This window comes from Sciurus carolinensis, chromosome 2 (assembly GCF_902686445.1).
Source record: "Sciurus carolinensis chromosome 2, mSciCar1.2, whole genome shotgun sequence".
Classification (NCBI taxonomy): Eukaryota; Metazoa; Chordata; class Mammalia; order Rodentia; family Sciuridae; genus Sciurus; species Sciurus carolinensis.
Window position 1 is genome coordinate 96,962,669 of NC_062214.1, and position 20,155 is coordinate 96,982,823.

General features: G+C 34.7%; 1 protein-coding gene across 13 annotated transcripts in view; it reads right to left on the reverse strand.

The window, feature by feature from the left end:
- The window catches only part of Tcf12 (transcription factor 12), a 355,814-nt gene that overhangs the window by 75,507 nt on the left and 260,152 nt on the right, over positions 1-20,155 (reverse strand). For all 13 annotated transcript variants that reach the window (XM_047539600.1, XM_047539603.1, XM_047539606.1 and 10 more), the window contains 2 exons: positions 6,664-6,799; positions 1,974-2,026 (listed from right to left, as the gene is read on the reverse strand). In XM_047539600.1, the coding sequence (XP_047395556.1) occupies positions 1,974-2,026; positions 6,664-6,799 (189 nt within the window). The remainder of the gene's footprint in view (positions 1-1,973; positions 2,027-6,663; positions 6,800-20,155) is intronic.

The window sequence follows — 20,155 nt, forward strand, 5'->3', positions numbered from 1 at the left end:
AACAGAAGACTGGTGACTACCTGTGTCTCTTTCCTGGCTGTTCTTTCCATTTTTCCTTTCTGTTTTAAAAATGAAAGAATTAGCTGGATTTAATGGGCATAGCTATCCCAGCAACTCAAGAGGCTGAAGCAGAAAGATTAAGTTTGAGGCCACCTTTGGCAATTTAAAAAGAGAGACCACATCTCAAAATAAAAGAAAAGCTGGGGATGTAGTTCAGTGGTAGGCACCCCTGCACTCAATTTCCAATACCCAAAACAAACAGAACTAAGAAACTCTGAGATATGTTGTTTCTTAAGATTAATGTTAGGTTCAGAAGAAATAAAATGTTTTTAAATTTATTAATCTTTTTATAAATTTGTGCAGTTCTAATAGTATTAACATGTAATTTAACTTTAATTATTTTCATAATTATAGTAATAAATTGTAAGAAAATTGCACAGTTACTTGCTTTAGCAGTCTATCAGTTTTAATATGATTTCTGTTAATCTAACAGAAATCATCTGTTATACTGTTGAACCACCTACCCTTGCATAGCACACAACTGTTAAAATGTAAATTGCTGGACTATTTTTAGCTGTTGCTGAAAAAAAAAATTCCTGTCTTTGGGAATAATGATTTGAAGCATTGTGTTCATTTTGTTTATCAAGCAGCTATTCAGCCTCTAGTGGGTCCAAGTGCTTATGCAAGCAAAAGCTTTTAAGAATGTCTGCAGCTGCAATCCAACCTTCCAGGTAAACTGCAGGTTCAGAGCACAGCTGCCTTAGGCTGCATAAAACTCAGTTCCAGATGGAACTGAGTTTCAAAGCGGATTTCAAATTCTACTTTTCATGTATCACATGGAAGAGAAGGTGGGGGGAAGAACATAGGAAAAAAGGAAGGCAAACAACCAAAAAGATGATATCTCTACTTTAGCTTTAATAAAAAATAAAAAGCTCAGACCCATGCTGCTACTTCTAGATTACTACTTGCCAAGCCGGATATTCCTTTCAGTCTATACTTCGATGAGCTGTGACTCATCCGCCAGCACCTGCGCCCATGTGTTAAGTACTGCCAAATAAAAGCCCAACATCCATTTACACAACAAAGAGATGTACCCTATAAGGCATCAGGGCCTCAATCCAACAGCCTCACTCCCCATTTGTTCTAAGCAAAGGGAGAGGGAAAAATAAATCCTTCCTGAACCAGAGATTTTTAAATTGTAGGTAGTTTATGATGTAGGTTCATTTACAAATACTTTTACTCCTTTAAATAATAAAGTATATTAAAATAGCGTAACCCCCCCCAACAGTATTAGACTATCACAGTCATTAATGATTGTTCCACCAAACCTTTCCAACCTCCTTCATCAAAGCCCTTTATTCTCAGAGGATACATTTTAGAGCAAAGAGGGATCAACAAACTAGTTGCTTGAAAGCTTTCCTGATGCTAGGCTGAAGTTAGGAAAGGCTTAATGAAGGCTTTAAAATCCACAAGGGCTTCACAATGAACATCTGACTTGGTGATTTATGCATATTAATAACCTCAGTCCTACTGAGGCAAGCTGAGCTGAACATGTCCTCCGAATCTTAATGTCTTCAGCTCCATTGGGATTATTACAAATGTAAATTTCTAAGATTCTCAGCTATTAATCTCTGTCTGTCCTCCTGTTCAGCAACATAATGACTAATTAAACATCAAAAGACCTGTACAGGAGATCTTCTTTGACAGCCACTGGTCTAGTCCTCTTCCCAAGAGAGGAATTCAAATGACAAGAACATGAAGTAAGAACATATGAGTAAACTACAAATCACTGCTGAGAAATCTAAAAGCCTAACACTAAATGTGGGTTTATCTCAATCAATGACTGTTGGGTACTGAATAGTTACTATGTAAACTATGTCCACTGCACCAATCAAATGTACCCTTATAACAAGCAAACACTGGACACTTGAAACCAGTCTATTTACTATCAAGTCAGAAAAGTAGGTACTCACAGAAGAAGGCAGACCAGGAGGCACCTTTCTGACTTTCTTTGCTTGCAAAGGATCTGCACACGGAAAACAACATATTTAATTAACATACTAGAGTAGAAAAAAAAAAAAAATCAAACTGCAAATGAATAGGAAATAATTGTTCCCCTAATGCTTTCTTGTTTTCAGTATTTTCAGAGTGAGTAAGGGAATATAAAAATGGGAGCTTCATTTCTTTTAATGGGTACATAGCAGGTTCTTCTAATAACATGGTACATTCTAAAATATAACTGGGATAGTGGTTGTCCCAGCTACTGAGGAAGCTAAGACAGGAGGATCATGTCGGTTCACGGATTCAAGACCAGTTTGGGCAACAAAGCGAGATTCCATCTCAAAAACAATAACCAAGTGCAGTGGTACATGCCTATAATCCCAGTGACTCAGAAGGCTAGGCAGGTGGACTGCAAGTTCAAGGCCACCCTGGCAATTTAGTGATAGCCTATCTCAAAATAAAAACAAAAAATGACTAGAGATGTAGTTCAGTGGTAGAGATTCCCCGAGTTTAATCCCCAATATGACACAAACAAAAAAACTTAAAATATATATCACATAAGTCTGGGAAGATAACAGCCAATGAAGCAAAACAAGAAAGGAAACAACAAAAATAAGCATTTATGAGGGACAGAAATAAATATTAATAAACCTGTTATGTGCCAGGAGTATACTAGGTACTTTTATATCATTTCATTGAGATGGGCACTTAGTGTAATAGGTCACATGAATTTGCTCCCTTAAGAGAGACACAAACTTGGTATCTTCATCACATGGAAAATTAGGTTTAAAAGCACATTTTAAAAAACTAGCGGGGCATAGTGGTGCACACCTGTAATCCAGCAACTCAGATGCTGAGGTAGGAGAATCACAAGTTTGAGGTCTGCCTCAGCAACTTAGTGAGATATCTTAAAATAAAAAAGGGCTGGGGATTTAGCTCAGTGGTAAAGCAGCCCTGGGTTCAATCCCCAGTACCAAAAACCAACCAACCAAACAAAAAAATCTGAAAAATAGCCCTGGGTCCAATCCTTAGTACCAAAACCCAACCAACCAACCAACCAAACAAACAAAAAAACCAAAACAAAGTTAATGCTATGCTACAATTTATGTTAAAATTTTGAAATAAAATTTAAAGAATGAAAAATCAAGGTTATAATAATATCAAGACATGCTACAAGAACTATTAAATAAAGGCACTGACAAAATGTCATTCAGTATTGAGGAAAAACGTTAATAATGTGTGGCTAAAACTACAATTTTAGCACTACTGTACAATTTGTCCTTGAATGTCTGTATTTATTCCCAGGAAATAAGTAGTTAGAGAAGGTAACCAGTCTCACTTGGTATTTTAATTTACTTATCTGTAAAATTCAAAAAATTGTGCCTCTTATTTATTGTAAAATAAAGTGATAAGCACAGCTTTCAAATCTTATAAAAATAATGGATCATATTAAGAATTCTTAAATGGGTTCACTAGTGGGAAGAGGGAACACATGAGAAGGCTGATACATTTTTGAAAACTGTAGAACTAAGAATTAAGTGCAGTACTTTCCTGGGTCCTAAATACTACACAATAAAAAAATGCAGTTTTAGAAAGAATGAGGCCCATTTAATTTGGGCTTGGAATTCTCTATAGTGAGTATCCCAGGAGGCTGTAAAGCTAAAAAAGCAACTTTATAAGTAGCCTGTAGAGAAAATTTATACAATAAAAGCGGGGAAAAGCATTCATTAGCATTTATGTCCCTAACCTAAGACACAGCCTACATTTCCTTAAAAGAGAAGATAAGAAACACTGGCATGCTCTGTATTTGTAAAATTTTCTTTGTTAAGTGTTTCTGGAATCCAGTTCTTTACAACTACTACAGAATTCCTTGAGCAAAAGCCTCTCTCTCTCTCTCTCTCTCTCTCTTTCAGTTCCCTCATATATTTAAAGGAGTTAATTAAATACTGTTCTTGTAAAATGTTGATTTTCTAGAGCATCTAAATGGTTTGAGGATTTGAGGTTTGTGTAGATCTCCAAAGTTCTTCTAAAAAGAGTTTCTCAAAAACTGCAATGTCAAGATGAGCGGCTAAGACTGAGAAATAACAATGGGCTATGTAAATAGCCTACTAAATAACCCACACAGAAGGTGGATGGGCCTCCCTGGGCACCAAGAGAACAACCATATTCCCCACTCAGTCTTATGTAAATTACTTAGCTCCTCTGGGTCTTGAATCCTTATTTTTAACTTGAGGTTAACATTACTACCTTGAGTTTTTGAAAAGATATAGTATGTATATAGCACAGTATCTAGAATGGAGGAAATGATCAGCCGGTAAGTACATCATAATCAAAATGAAGATATAAGCTTTAATTTATAGAAAACTTGACTTTTAAGTCTTGATTTTTATAAAATCTATCCCATTCTTTCTTAGTTATTTCAATGGTTGGTTTTTTTCTTTTTGTACTCTCAGTAATAGTATATTGGTCTATACTAGTGCTTTTTGTCACGGTAAGAGCTCACATAGAATAACTAACAAGATCATTTTTACAGTGACACTGATACATATAGACTCAAATGAATGCCCCTACCATAATACATTAGGTAGGAGACCAGAGTAGAGATGCAGAAATGTATTTTTCAGTTTATCATTTCTTTAATAACAAAAAGTGTAACCATCCAAAACATCAGGGTTGACTCTTAGCAGTATACACATTGAATTATCCATGATACTGAGAAGTGGGTACATCTAGTGAGTTCTCCATGCTGAATGTGACACTCCATCACTGTATCCTTTTATAAACACCTCAAACATACCCTAGACCTAGAGACTATAAATATTTCACCAAAAATACTTAGGTCTAACAGAAGGTATATAAATTAGAGGCATTCAATGAATATTGTGCAAAGAGTATGACATACTTTATTTGATAGATTATGTTTGCTTTAAAAGGTGGCCTACCTTTAATATAAACATGCTTTATAACTTTAATTTTTTTGTATAAAGGATCTTTGGTTAGGCATCACCAAGAATTCTGACATTTAAAACTAGATCGGATAAGGCTTCAAAGAACATCTGAGGCTTGCTGTAAGCAGCAAGAGAGAACAGACTGGCTTGGTTAGACTATATATCAAGACAAAAAAAGAAGAAAGCTAAAATAGGGGAAGGAGGGTATGAATGTTTGGTACACACAGGGTTTACTTCTCAAGTGATATTTGGAATTAAATAGGGGTGAGAGTCACACAACACTATGAATGTACTATATGTCATTCAATTGGTACACCTTAATGTGGTTAATTTTATATCAGTTCAAAGAAAGTGGGACTGGGTGTAGTCCCAGCTACTTAAGGCTATAGAATTGCTTGAACTTGTGAGTTCAAGACCAGCCTGGGGCAAGGTGTGGTGGCCCATGGCTGTAATCATAGCAACTTGGGAGACTGAGGCAAGAGGATTGTGAGTTTGAGCTCAGCCTTGGCAACTAAGTAAGGCTATTAGCTACTCAAAATTAAAAATAAGAAGGGCTGGGAATGTAGCTCAGTTAGAGTGCCTCTGGATTCAATCCCCATCACAAAACCAAACAAACAAATAAAAACCCAGCCTGGGTAACATAGTGTGCCTCCATCTTAAAAAAGTGGGGAGGAGCAAATAATATGCAGAAAACACTGGATTTGGAACCAGAAAATCTTAAATTTTATACTGGGTAAGTCACCTACTACTTATACAAATGTGTCCTCTTTGAGTCTCAGTTTGTATTTTAAATTTAGGATTATATTCATTGATTAATAGAACTGTTATACTGCTGAGATGAATGTCTATAAAATCACTTTATAAATAGTTCAGTATTACTTCAATTTTAATAAAAAATAAGGTATTGGGTTGGGGTTGTAACTTGAGCAGTAAGAGTTTGCCTGGCATACCTCTGGGTTTGATCCCCAGCATCAAATAAAATAAAATAAAAAGATGCTAATATTAGAAAGTGGAATTCCAATTGAAGAAAACTAGTTAAGTTCCATTTTTCAAATATTTAGTTCCTCATCATATGAAGGACAAAGCAAAATACTAAATTGGTTGTTTGAAATTTATTAAAATTAAAGTCATCCAAAATAATAACTAAACCTTTAATTAAAAACTTATGATGTATTTATAAAAGTAAAAATTTTGATCATTTCACTTACTACATATCTATCTAATGGATACAGGCTGAGTCTCCTTTATCTGAAATGCTTCTGACCAGAGTGTTTTGGATTTCAGATTTTTTTGGATTCTGTAATACTTGCATATACAAAATGAGGTATCTTGGGGATAGGATCCAAATTTAAACACTACATTCATGTATGTTTCATATACACCTTACATATATATAGTCTGAGGGTAATTTTACATGATGTTTTTAATGTGCCTGTATTTTGACTGTGACCCATCACATAGGTCATGATGGTATGGAACTTTCCATTTGTGGTATCATATTGGCATTCAAAAAATTTCAATTTTGGATTGCAAATATTTGGATTAGGGATTCCCAACCTGTATCATCTGTAGGCAAATAAACCCTGACCACCAGCAACATGATAAACAAGAAATGAAATTTCTTCTAATGAAAAGCTTAGTTAGGGGTAGACTAAATGGGGGTGAGGTGGGGAGAAACATTTGTAGAACTGGATTTGCTGTGTGATACACTCACCAAGCGCTGCAGAGTCATGGAGTGGTCTTCTCCTAGAACTTGTGGCAGAGAATGAGTAGTACGGAGTTCCAGGTTTTCCTGAAGAAGACAGCTGTGCTGGGCTCCCAAGTCCTAGATCTTGTCTCAGGAGACTAGACTATAAAACAAGACCAGGAAACAAGTTATCTTTCTGCTGATAGTGACCCAAATCTGAACATTTCATTGCCTGTGAATCACTAGGAAGTACCCACTAAGAACATTTCCAATTCAAACAGATCACTGAGTTTAGCCTATATTTTCATTTTTCTCTTCCTTCCTGTTGCCTGCTTTTTGGTAATTATGTAATTAATCTTAGGGTTGAAAGATAGGTAAACGGCTATGTGATTTCACACTTTAATCATCAAGAATACTTTTAAATAGTGGTCATCCAGACTTTGAGTGCTTTTTTGACACACACATAGGCATTTTAGCTCTTTGACGAGTGCCAATCTTTTCAAGACTAGTCACTCCTGTTTTCTTCACTTGTATCTCCTGGCATGGGCTCTAGTGTTTTCCTCTTCATTTCTGACACCATCCTGTGGATTTATTTTCAGTTTGTCCAAGTTTCTTATAAAAATCAAAGAGGACAATGCCCAGATTGGGACTGATGAGTATGGAGTAGTTTACAACAGTACAAATAACACATTTGTGTTAGTTTACATGGAGAGGTTAAGAAGATCCTACTTCCTGGCTCTTCATTTTGCTGCATCTGCTGTTCTTTTGCTCCTCCATGTTGTATTTGTTCAGTTTGTGCTTTTGGTCTTGAGTACAAGACTCACCATTGATCTTTGATAAAATTCATCTCACACTATTTGGTCTGTAATAATCATCCATTCCTATCTTTTTCAGATTTCAAGTCTGCTAGTCAATGAATTTGCTAACTTTTCTAATGCCAAAGCATCAAAAGCGTGATACAAGAAATCCATCAAGATCACAAGGCGGATGAGAGAACTCTGATATATGCTATGCGACCTCATGAAACTTTGTCAAATGCTTCACTGAAATTCAGATTTGGCAGCCCTAAACTACTAACCCAGAGACCCTCTAGAAGGTGAATGAGATTAGTTTGGCAGAATTAGGGCCTGGCTAAGTTGCTGGGGTTAGCCTCAAACTTTCGATACTCCTACCTCACCCTCCTGAGTCACTGGGATTACAGGAGTGTGGCACTATACTCTGCCTGCTTGTTTTCTTAATATAGTCATTCTTAAGAGCTGGATTACTTTATTGTGGGTTTGATAAGTACGACTCTCATGATGAACAATATTGAACATCTTTTCACATTCTTGATGGTCATGTGAATACCTTCTTTGAAAAAATGTCTTTTTCAGTCCCTTGCCCATTGCGTACAAGTTGAGTTGTCTTTTGGTGACTGAATTTTAAGAGTTCTTTATATGTTCTAGATGCCAGATCATTATCAGATACAGGATTTGCATATATTTTCTCCCCTTCTGCAAATTTTCTTTTTTCGCTTTCTTGATAATGTCCTTTATGATAAAGTTTTCATTTTTGATGATGACAAATTCTTTCTTGTTTCTGGTTCTTGTGATGTCCTATTTAAGAACCCATTGTCATATCTAAGATCATGAAAATATAGCCCTATGTTTTTTCTGGAGTTTTGTAGTTTTAACCCCTATATTTGGGTCTTTGATGTGATTTAACTTTTACCTATGTTGTGAGCAAAGGGTATAACTGCATTCTTTTACAAGTGGATGGTCAGTGGTCCAGTATCATTTGAGAATACTACTTCTCTATTCAGTGGTGTTGGCATCCTTTTAGAAAACCAATTGGCTATAGACATTTGGATTTATGTCTGAAACTCAGTTCTACCCTATTGGTTGACATCTGCCTTATGCTAGTGCCACACTGTTTGACTTATGTAGCTTTGTCAATAAGTTTTGAAATTGGGAAGGGAAAGTACTCCATCATTATTCTTCTTTTCCAATGTTGTTTTGTAATTTGGGATATCTTGAAATTCCACATAAACGTAAGTATCAGTTTTTCCATTTCTGCAAAAAGAAGTCATTGGAATTCTGATAGAATTGCACTGAACCAGTAGATTGCTTTGGGAAATATTGCCATTTTAATACATACATTCGGTACTGGGAATTGAATTAAAAGGAATTCTACCACTGAGCTACATACCCAGCCTTTGTTGAGAAGAGGTCTCGCATTCAAGTTGCATGTCTGGCCTTGAATGTGTGACCTTTTTGCCTTAGTTTCCCCAAGTGGTTGGATTACAGGTGTACACCACATGCCCAGTTCATTTTACAAAATTAAACTTTCCAGTCAATTAATAGCTAATGTGCTTCCATTTATTTTGGTGTTCTTTCTTTTGGCAATGCTTTGTAGTTTCCAGTGTTCGGATCTTTTACCTCATGCTTAAATTTATTCCTAAGTATTTCATTCATTTGGATGCTAGCTAGGGTAAACAGATATTTTCATGATTTTACTTTTGATTTATTACTAGTTTATAAAGATTCAATTAATTTTTGTGTGTTGATCTTATATCCAGAAACTGCTAAATTCATGTTAACTACCCCTGCCTTAGTGTAAATTCCTAAGGAATTTCTATATATGCAATCATATCATTTGCAAATAAGGATAGTTTTATTTCTTTTACAGTCTGGCTATCTTTTATTTCTCTTTCTTGACTATGTAGTCTGTCTAGAACTTTTAGTAAGATATTGAATAGAAGTGATGAAAGCAGCTAACCTTGTCTAGGGGGAAGGTTTTCACACTGTTGCATTAGAGATTAGCTGTGGGTTTCATAATGACTTTTCTCAAGTTGAAGAAGTTCCCTCCTATTCCTAGCTTGTTTAATGTGTTTTTATCATGAAAGATAACTCCCTTGTTTGTGACACAGAATCCCTTTAACATGCTGTTGTTTTCTGTTTGCTAGTATTTTATAAAAGATTTTTACATCAACATTAAAAAAGGATAATTGTCTGCAATTTCCTTTTTCCTGTGGTATCATTATCTGGCTTTGTTATCAATATAATACTGCTCTCAGAAAATAAATTGGGAAGTGTCTGAGAAGGAATGTGGTTGTTTCTTCTTTAAATTACTGGCAGGAAAAAAATTTTAAAAATAAATTACTGGTAGGATTCAGTAAGTAAAGTCATTTGGCTCTGGACTTTACTGGGAGGACTTTTATTACCAATTTTATCTCTGTTTTTGCTCTGTTTAGATTTTTTTATTTCTTCTTGAATGATTTTAAATAAATTTTTTTAATTGTAGGTAGACACAATACCTTTATTTAATTTTTATGTGGTGCTGAGACTCGAACCCAGTGCCTCACACATGCTAGGCAAGTTCTCTACCACTGAGCTACAACTCCAGCCCTTAAGTGATTCTTGACAGCATATGTGCTTTTTTAGGAATTTATCCATTTTATCTAGGTTCTGGAATTGTTGGCATACAATTGCTAATGGCATTTGCTTATAATTCTTTTATTTCTGTAAAATTAGTAGTAATATCAACCATTTTCATTTGCAATTTTAGCATTTTATTCTTTTTTCTTAGTCTGTTTAGCTAAAAATTTGTCAATTTTCTAGATTTTTTTCAAAAACCACCTTTAGATTTTGATGATTCTCTACTGTTTTCTACTCCCTACTTTGTTTATTTCTATTCTAATTTTATTTTCTTTTTACTTTCTTAAGTTGCAAAGTCAGGATACTGATTTGAAAGTGTGCTGCTGCCTCTTTTTAATAGGGTCTCAGTGTGTTGACCAGGCTGAGATGCTGCCACTGCACATGTTGGCTTGTTTTCTTTTTCTTTCTTTCTTTTTTTTTTTTTTGTACCTGGGATTAAACTCTGAGCCACATCTCCAGTCCTATTTTGCATTTTATTTAGAAACAGGGTCTCAAGTGAGTTGCTTAGTGCTTTGCTTTTGCCGAGGCTGGCTTTGAACTTGAGATCCTCCTGGCTCAGCCTCCCAAATTGTGGGGATTACAGGTGTGTGCCACTGAGCCCAGTTCCAAACTGACTTTCACTGATAATGTTTTGAAGTACCTGCTGTATTTATTACTTCAACTGCATTTTCTCACATGGAAGACACATAAAGCTGGTCATTGTACACACATAAACAGATACAGGAGAGAAGGACACCTGTATGTTTCTTATGCCCCTTTCCTAAAAGTTCTTACAAGTATATAAGATAATGATTTATATTAGGGGCAAAAAATCAGTCTGCAAGTCAAAGTGGGCTTGTTTTTGAAAATTCTTGAAACATAGTTTCCACCATTCATTAATGTGTTGACTTGTGACTTTTCATGCTACAATGGAAGAGTTAAGTGTTGCAGCAGAGATTATATGGTCTGCAAAGCCTAAAATATTTACTGTTTTGCCCTTTTCATGAAATATTTTTTGACTCCCTAATCTAATGCTCCAATAAAGTGACAAAAGACTGAGTTTAGATTACAGAGAAGGAAAGTCTGCCTGGGTAATAAGAAAAGATAGATAGAATTTCAGAATTAGTAACATTTAGCCAGTAAATTATTTTTTCAAAGATGTCAAGTAATTGTTATAAAAAGAGGCATGAAATAATCTAAACATTGAATAGGAATGTGCAATTTTTATATTCCTAAAAGTAATACTAAACATTGCTGGCTATAGTGGCATATGCCTGCAATCTCAGTGACTCAGGAGGCTGAGGCAGGAGGATCATAAGTTCAACAGTCTTAATAATTTATTGAGGCCCTAACCAACCTAGTGACATGGTATCTCAGACTAAAAAAAATGAAAAACAAAAAGGGATGGGGATGTGCCTCAGTGGTTGAGCACCCCTGGGGTTTAATCCCCAGTACAAAAATAAAAAATAAAAAAAAAAAAGGAAGACAAAACAAAAATGCTGATGTCCTGGAAACAGTGTAGGTATCTGAATCAGTTACTCTGTGTTCACATCCTGACTGGTGATCTAGTGATCCTGGACAAATTATCTAACATCAATGAGCCTCTTCTTTAAATGTCTACATTATAAATAGTTCCCAGAGTTGTTTAAAAATACGAGTATATAGAATGGTTATTGGCTTAGTTAATATGAAAACTGTTTCATATTTTAAATTTTTCCTATGAATCATCACATTCTAAATATCACAAGAAGGAAGATAAGAGAGATATTTATTTTCCATTTCCTAGGGACAAATCTTTTTCCTAAGTATGTGACCTGAGGTTTCAGGAGAACTTTTCTGCCCCCAATCCAAGCTTGTTGGGTTACAACTCCCAATGACTATGATTAACACAGGATGTTGGAATTAGGCAGAACAGAGGCAAAGGTGACAGACCTCTAGAGAGGACTGACATTAGAGGCTAAATGCAAAGAGGTATGTGACAGATGCAAGCTACATCAATTGAGATCAAGAATAGGAAAATATCAACTTAAATCATTCAGCAGAGATATGAATATACATTTGTGTGTGTGAAGTCACAGTACACAAACATATGCACATAGGGTGAAAAAAGGAACATGTGTACACAAATGTGAAATGTTAACTGATGAATCTTGATTAAGAAGTTCATGGACGTTCATTATACTCTTCTTCCACCTTTTGTTACACCTGTGCAACAAAATTTTAGTAAAATTTTTTCAAAATAAAAACTTGGGAGAAAATAATAATATTGAAAATTCATCAGGGCATTTTCAAATGTACCATCTTGGTAAATGTTTATAGCAGTCATACCCAAGACTGTTCAGAAAGTCTTTTTCTCAACACAACAAGATTCATAGCAGTCCAGGAATCTAATTTATACAATTGTTAACTTGAAAAAAAGGTGATTTATATTATGTATTTGTGGGTAACAATTCTAAAGCTAAGTTACCTACAGAATACAAAATGTTATATTTTGCATATGTGAATATAGTACAAGAAGAAAAAGGAAAATAAACTTCTTAGAGGAAAATGCCTACTTGTTACTAATTTTAGTGTTGATAAGCTTTTCTCCTCACTAGAGACAAATATGGACAAGAAATGCTGTTTTCTTGTTCCATCATGAATATTAATGCCAAAATGCATACAGACGCTGCATTTCACTCAGCTGTTCTAATGGCAACATTAACTGTTGCCCGCTGTTTAAACTATATCATGATCCACATGGTTAGGCAAAGTAAATGTAGAAGTTGTTTCTTTTTAAGAATTTAAGATCATATTTTATCCTGTTCACTAAAATGAACAGTTCTGCACTGCAAGAAATAAAAAAGAAGTTTAGAACATGGTTTTCTCTGTAAGGACTTGACAATCTATGAAATATCATCTAATAAGCCAATAGAAAATATGGCAAAGAAATCAAGAGCTAAATTATAAAAGCCTTACATTTTATTATTCTATCAGTAACAAAATTAAATACTTTTCCTTTCTTTGATTCTTTGAACATTTAGGTAATTCAAAGTATAGGTAATAAATTATTATATTTTTCTTTTTCCTACAATAAAATTAGATATCAGCTCATATTGATTTTTCTGTCTGTCTAAAACAAATGAGAAGCACTATTGATTACCACTGATCTTGTCCTGGAGGTATCTTAGGCAGAAAGAATACAAATATCCCAGAAGGACACAAAACTAGGCAAATCAGTTTACTTTGACAAAGTATCTTATTCAAGATAGAATTAGTATTCTGAAATGATATGGCACTTATTTCTTAACACAGTGTTAGAAAATAATTTTGGATAGTCATCTAGAATCTCATTTCTGAAAAACATACCTAATCCTGAAATGCTGTCTACTATAGCCTAGATTACTAGCGCATATAATTGCAGTAAAACCTTCAGTAACACTTTGAATCACGTATGACAAGGATCTAGCCAGTAAATAAAAATCCACATTTCTTTGTAGGGAATTTTAATAATGTATGTGATACATATTTTTTCAAGGTTTCTCTGTTCTCAAATGTGAACTTGTGAAGGTCTAGATAAAAAGTAAAGGAATAAAACTGTAGGTTTGGCTAACATCATTTATTAATATGAACTTGTTAATTAAATAGGAAGGTACTTTAAATTATGATCTTATAGGAAGGCAAACGAACACCCTAAATGGTACTGTTCAGTAGCTAGAAGGGTTTGGAATCACATTATAATAATTTGTATATTTTTTATCCTTAAAAGAGAAAATGTCAGTAATCTTGACAAACAGGTTTGCTTCTTAGAACTGCTTTTTATTATTAAATGGACTAGTTCAAACACATACTAAATATACTTTGATATTCATTCATAACTTCAGATTAAATAAGGACTTAATTAACCTTATGTCAAAAATTATAGCACCATTTAATGATTAAAAATTTAAAGTAACATTAATTTGTTTTCTCAAATAATAAGATTGAGAATTCTAATATCACATAACTCAAAAATATTTAAATACTTATTATTAACTCCTAGAACCTCGGCTGTGTACAATCTATAGAATTTCCTAATTTCATGCCTATTTTATACTCCTGAAATGGTATGCAGTTTCAATACATACAGGCAAGCAGCTGTTCAAAACAGTCATCTTTCTGAAGAGGGAGTATGCTAAAACTAAAGGGATAAAGGCATAAAACAAAATCATGCTAAAATAGAATACATGTACTGTTAAATTTCTCAGTTCCATTCTTTGTTCTAGTACCATGTTTTATTTTGTTTTAAGAGACAAATTCATTCTTGGATAAAACTCAGTATGGTAGCTTTATATTTTTTTTTAACATGCATTTTTATTTTTTTGGTATTGTGATTTGAAGTTAGGGCTGATCTATCATTGAGCTGTGTACTCAGTCCTTTTTAATTTAATTTTATTTTGAGACAGGATCTCACTCAGTAGGCCATGCCGATCTTGAACTTGCAATCCTCCTGCCTCATCTGAGTAGCTGGAATTATAGGGGTGAGCCAGGGTTTATTTGCAATTCTTTAAATTAAAACAAAAATTACGGCATGGTTTAGCTGTAAATCCATTTGAAGTTTCAGAGATTGTGATAGGAGAACTGAAGATTGACAAAGAAGTCTCTCATCTCAAGTCACAATGAAATCAAAATCTCAGAGGGTGAGGGAAACTCAGGGCAAACAATACATGTTGAGCTTCAATAATATATGAGCCTTCTGTTAATTTTCGACAAATGATTAAAAAAGACTAATAAATTTAAAATTTGGAAAACACTGACATTTGTGAAATAATTATATTATGATGCTAATTCATTTACATTGAAATTTCAGGGATATGTTAGCAATTATCAGCATGCTGTTAAAGAATTCTATCCTGAGAATCTCATTAGATAGTGATACAAACTACAGTTGTTATCATTCTGAGAACAAAGGGATCTTGAATGAGTAATCAATAGCAACTGGCAGAAAATGAGACATTAATTATGATCCTCTCTAGTGTTTTGTCTAAGACAAGATTTCATTAAATGCTTTGTGCAACCTGAATAGTTCCAAGTCATTACCAACACTTTGGACAATATATTAATTCAGGGGTGGGGGTTGGGGAGACAGTACATGGAAACAGTAAAAGAAAACCTAAGATGCTTCTAATCCTTTCCTGGGTCAATAAAAACATACCAGCCACTACTAGCCAACTGTCATGGTGATTCTTTTACAAATTCCAAATCTTATAATCTCAACGCAGTTTCTTGAAAATTTAATTATCACTGTCTATGCTTACAGTGTCATGCAGGCTTGAGAAGATAATGACAGTCATCCATCACATGCACCCTACCTATGCAATCAGTCCAATCTTTCTGGCTTAAAAAATAAAATAAAATACCTATGTACTATTAGGTTACGAAAACATGATAATCCAGTGGTTTCTTTCTTCTATAATTATCAGTAGCAATGGGAAATTTTACTATGTTAATATTTCTTTTTCACTAATTTTTTTCAGCTTTCCCCCCAAATCCTGTATCAAGCAATGAAAAGATATCAAGGTAGAGAGATCTGGGATATAAATCAAGACAGAAATACTTCTTGGAAATAAAAGAAATATGAAGACTAGATAAAAGCCATTTTAATGTATCTGATATTTAAACAATTATAAACATGCAATAAAATTACTGTAGGATTTACAGGTTTCAATGAGTCTTCTTCTGAACATGTTATAATACATTTCTTACAGACACACTAAGGGTATTGGTAGTGAGCACACTTTAACCATTTCTTCTCCAAAGTGAGCAGTTTTTCTTGAATGCCTGAATTTAAAAACTTCCTGTTAAAAAGGGCCTTCTGAAGGTTTTCCTATAGTGCAACCAATATGCCTTTGAGCCTTTCCTTCAATGAATACAAAGGAACCAGAGCTATAGCTACAGGGGTGCTAATATTAGAAGTATAAAAGACAAAGAATGCCATTTTTCTTTTGCTTTTGTGGTAGGTAGACCTAAGACACATAGAAGAGTTTTAATACTTTGAAGCTACTCCCTTTCTCTTTAATACTAGCCTTCACATGTGGTAAATAAGTACCCTTCTTCCCAATTCCTTTTCCATATGTATACCTAGAGTAACACACAATGCAATACAGCATTAGTTTAGTTAAGCATGTGATACTTTATGAACTAAACCATTACAACTGGACATCTTCAAAATACTGAATTAATTTTGGAAAATTCCATATAGGCATATATTTATACATAAAAGAAAAAAACAGCACGATGTATTGTCAACATCTGACAATATTCTCATGTTCCTGCTCCACTTATTTTGCCACTTTCCAGCTTGTTACACCCTTCAAAACTGCAAGATAATCTCTCACTATGTAATATCCCTATGTAGTCACTCTTGTTCATTGGAGATGGTCTCTAATCTCTACCAATTACTTCATAGACTCTTTTACCTTGAAATAATTTTACAAAAGAATAAACTGATTTTCTGAAACAACGCTCCCAAATAGCACTAAGTATCACCAAAAATATAATTATCAATTTTTATGAAGAGAATTGAAACAAACAATGGGTGAATTTTTTTCCCTGCCAAATAACCCTTGCAAAAATTAAACTTTCTCTGACATTTAACAGAAGCAGGAAATTACAATTGCCTATTGTCTGATTTTCCTCCCACAAAATTTGTTTTACCTATGTACCAACAAACCTACAAACCCCAGACTATTAGATAACATGGTTCAGCTTCAAACGTTTTCTGAATGGCTACTGTGCACCAGCACTGCATATGACTCTTTTACCTGCTTCCTCAAGAGAATCATCTCTTGGATGGCTTCAACTTCGACCCAACAACCCCTCCAATCACCAGCTCCGTAATCTATTCCCTACAGGAGATGTTGTCAGCATTGGAAACCACTTGACTTCTGAGATTTTCAGGTCTAATATATTCTGTTTGACATAACCTCCTACTCTTTCAGTGCTATCACTCTCTTATTACTTACTGCACTTGTTCTTTCACCTCATGACATGTAATATCCTGACCTTTACTCTAGTCCCAAAGTTCAATCACATCTTCATTTTTTTCTTTTGAAACCTAGACCATAGACTCTATTACTTCAATCATTCTCTCATCACTACTTCAATTCTCCTGTCCTTCTGACATTTACCAGCTACATAATCTTGGGTAAATTATATAGCTCCTTGAAGCTTCAGGTTCCTTGGCTATCAGACAGAGCAATAATAATAGCTATAGCAGCAGCAGCAGCAGCAACAATAACCCTGCTTCTTTCATAGAGTGTTGCAGGGGCCAAATGAAATAATGTTTGTAAGGTTAAGTGTCTGATATATGCTAGTCATTATGTATTATCCTCATTATTAACCTCTCTAATGGACCTGCAATCCTAATCACTGTATCAATTTAACCATTTGCTCTTTGCCAGGCATTTAGTCTGCTGGGTATTATTGGAGTAAAAATCAAAACACATTTATAGCTTAGTATCAATAGTAATTTCTTGTGACCAACCTGAAATGTATCATCAATACCACTTGGAAAGCCTTTTACTTGTCACTAGAGAGCTCAGAGAACTGAAGAACATTTTAAGGTCTTTTTTTTTTTTTTTAAAAACAACAGGTGCTTTAATCCCTTTATTATAAAAATCTCCATAAAGGGGATGTCTAGCCTCTGATTGCATCCTGAGAGAGTAGTAACTTTCTACTAAGTTTGAAAACTCCATCCTCTCTACTGCTTCACCATGAGAACATTCTTTCTTATATTAAGTTGTAATGTCAGGATGGTTATCTTCACTGTCCAACATTTGAACCTTAAAAGTTAAAGAAAAAGCCAAATTATACTTCAAAAAATATTTCTCATTAATAGTGTCCTAACTTCTTAAAACTAAACACCCCTAAATTCTTGAGCCACTCATTACACATAAAGTTGCAAGTTATTTTACAATTTGCCAAGTTCTCTAAACAAATTTTGGTTCACTTATATCTGTTTTGAAATATATTTGCTCAGAAAGCATTTAACTTTCTTATTCTAAATATTAAGTTTCTAAGAATTCAGTCCAAAAGGTACCACTATTAGGTTTGTTATAGTAAGTAACATCCAATCTGCTTTTTAAAACAATTATCTTTGATTAATCCTCTTTGGGGATATAGCAGGTCATGGTAGGATTGGTCACATGAGAGCCTCTGATTATATTAATTGGCTGACACTTATACCTGTGTAGGAAAAAATTAGTCATTGATGGAAAATTATGCATTACTTGAGTAGAGCTGGTTCTTTAAAGAGCCAAATATACACAATATTTGAGCTTTGCAGGCTGGACTGTCTCTATTGCAACTAAGAAATTCTGACACTAACAAGAAAGAAGGTCTAGCCAATATGTAAATGAATGGATACAGCTTTGCCCTCTTAGAAGGGTGTGTGGTAGGGGGAGACTTGACTGGCAGTCACTTGGCTGAGCTGATCCCTGGTCCATGGTACTCCTATCTAGGCTATCTGACTATCATTCCATGACAGCTTTTATAACTCTGTAAATTGTAGATTACTGACAGTAATCAGAGAGAGAGAGAAACAGAGAGGGAAAAAGAAAAAGGATGCTACACCACAGCAATCTTTTTATACAACAGCTTTTAATCATGTTACCAAGCAGAAATAACACTGTTCTTGAAATTACCACAGAATACAAGTCTAGAAAGGCATTGCAAACTTGTCAGTTCACTGCACTACCTTGGGTAACCATACAGAGTTATTGTTTTTTGATACTAGGGACTGAACCCAGGGGTGCTTTACCATTGAGCAACATCCAAAGCCCTTTTTTGTTTTTTGAGACAGGGCCTTGCTAAGTTGCACAGGGCCTTGAGGTTGGCCTCAAACTCCATGATCCTCCTGCCTCAGCCTTCTGAATTGCTGGGATTACAGGCATGTGCCACCATGACCCAGCTTAGAGTTTTTATATATCCTGGATACCCTTTTGTCAGATATATATTTTGAAAATATTGACTCTTAGACTGTGGCTTGTCTGTTATTTATTCATGTCTTCTGATAAGCAGATGCCTTCACTTTTTTTTTTTTTTTTTTTCTTTTTGTACCAGGGATTGAACCCAGGGTCACTTAACCAATGAGCCACATCCCCAGTTCTTTTTGTATTTTATTTTGAGACTGGGTCTCACTAAGTTACCTAGGGTCTTTGCTAAGTTATTGAGGCTTGTGATCCTCCTGCCTCAGCCACTGGAGCTGCTGGGATTATAGGCATGTGTCATAGCACCCAGCTATGTTTACTTCTTAAAGCTCTGGAGTTTTAGCTTTTATATTTAGGTTTTGGATCCATCTTGAATAATTGTGCTTAGTGTGAAAGAAGGCTTCATGTTCACATTTGTCCATATGGATTTCCATTTATTACTGTATCTTTTGTTCAAAAAATCTTTCCTGTTCCATTAGTATGCTTTGGCAATACTACCAAAAATCATATAAACCCATAAGAACTGATATATTTCTGGGCTTTATTTTGTTGACATCTTAATGGACATCTTAGTCTGGATAATTCAGTATCATACTGCTTAATTTTTGTAGCTTTCTGCTAAGTCTTGTAGTTAGGTAGTATAAATCCCCCCACTTTGCTCCTTCTTTTTTTTTTTTTTTCTTTTTTTTCTTCATATGGGGATTGAACTCAGGAGTACTCAAGCAATGAGTCACATCCCCAGCCCTTTTTTTGTACTTTATTAGAGACAGGGTCTCAGTGAGTTGCTTAGAGCCTCCTTAATTGCTGAGGCTGGTTTTGAACTTGTGACCTCCCTGCCTCAGCCTTCTGAGGTGCTGGGATTACAGGCATGCGGTGCTTCACCTGGCCATACTGTGTTCTTTGCTTCTCAAGACTGATTTGGGTATTCTAGTTTCTTTGTATATCCAAAGAAATTTTAGAATAAGCTTAATTTCTACAGAAAGAAAATTCCATTGGGATTATAACTGGGTTTGCATCTAAATCCTCAGATTACTTTGGAAAGAACTGATATCTTAAGAATACTGTCTTTTAATGCATGAACATGATATATCTATGCATTTGCTGAGGCCTTTAGAAATTTTTCTAAGCCCTGGTTAGTAGTCTCCAGTGTCAAGGTTTCACATATCTTTTGTTAAA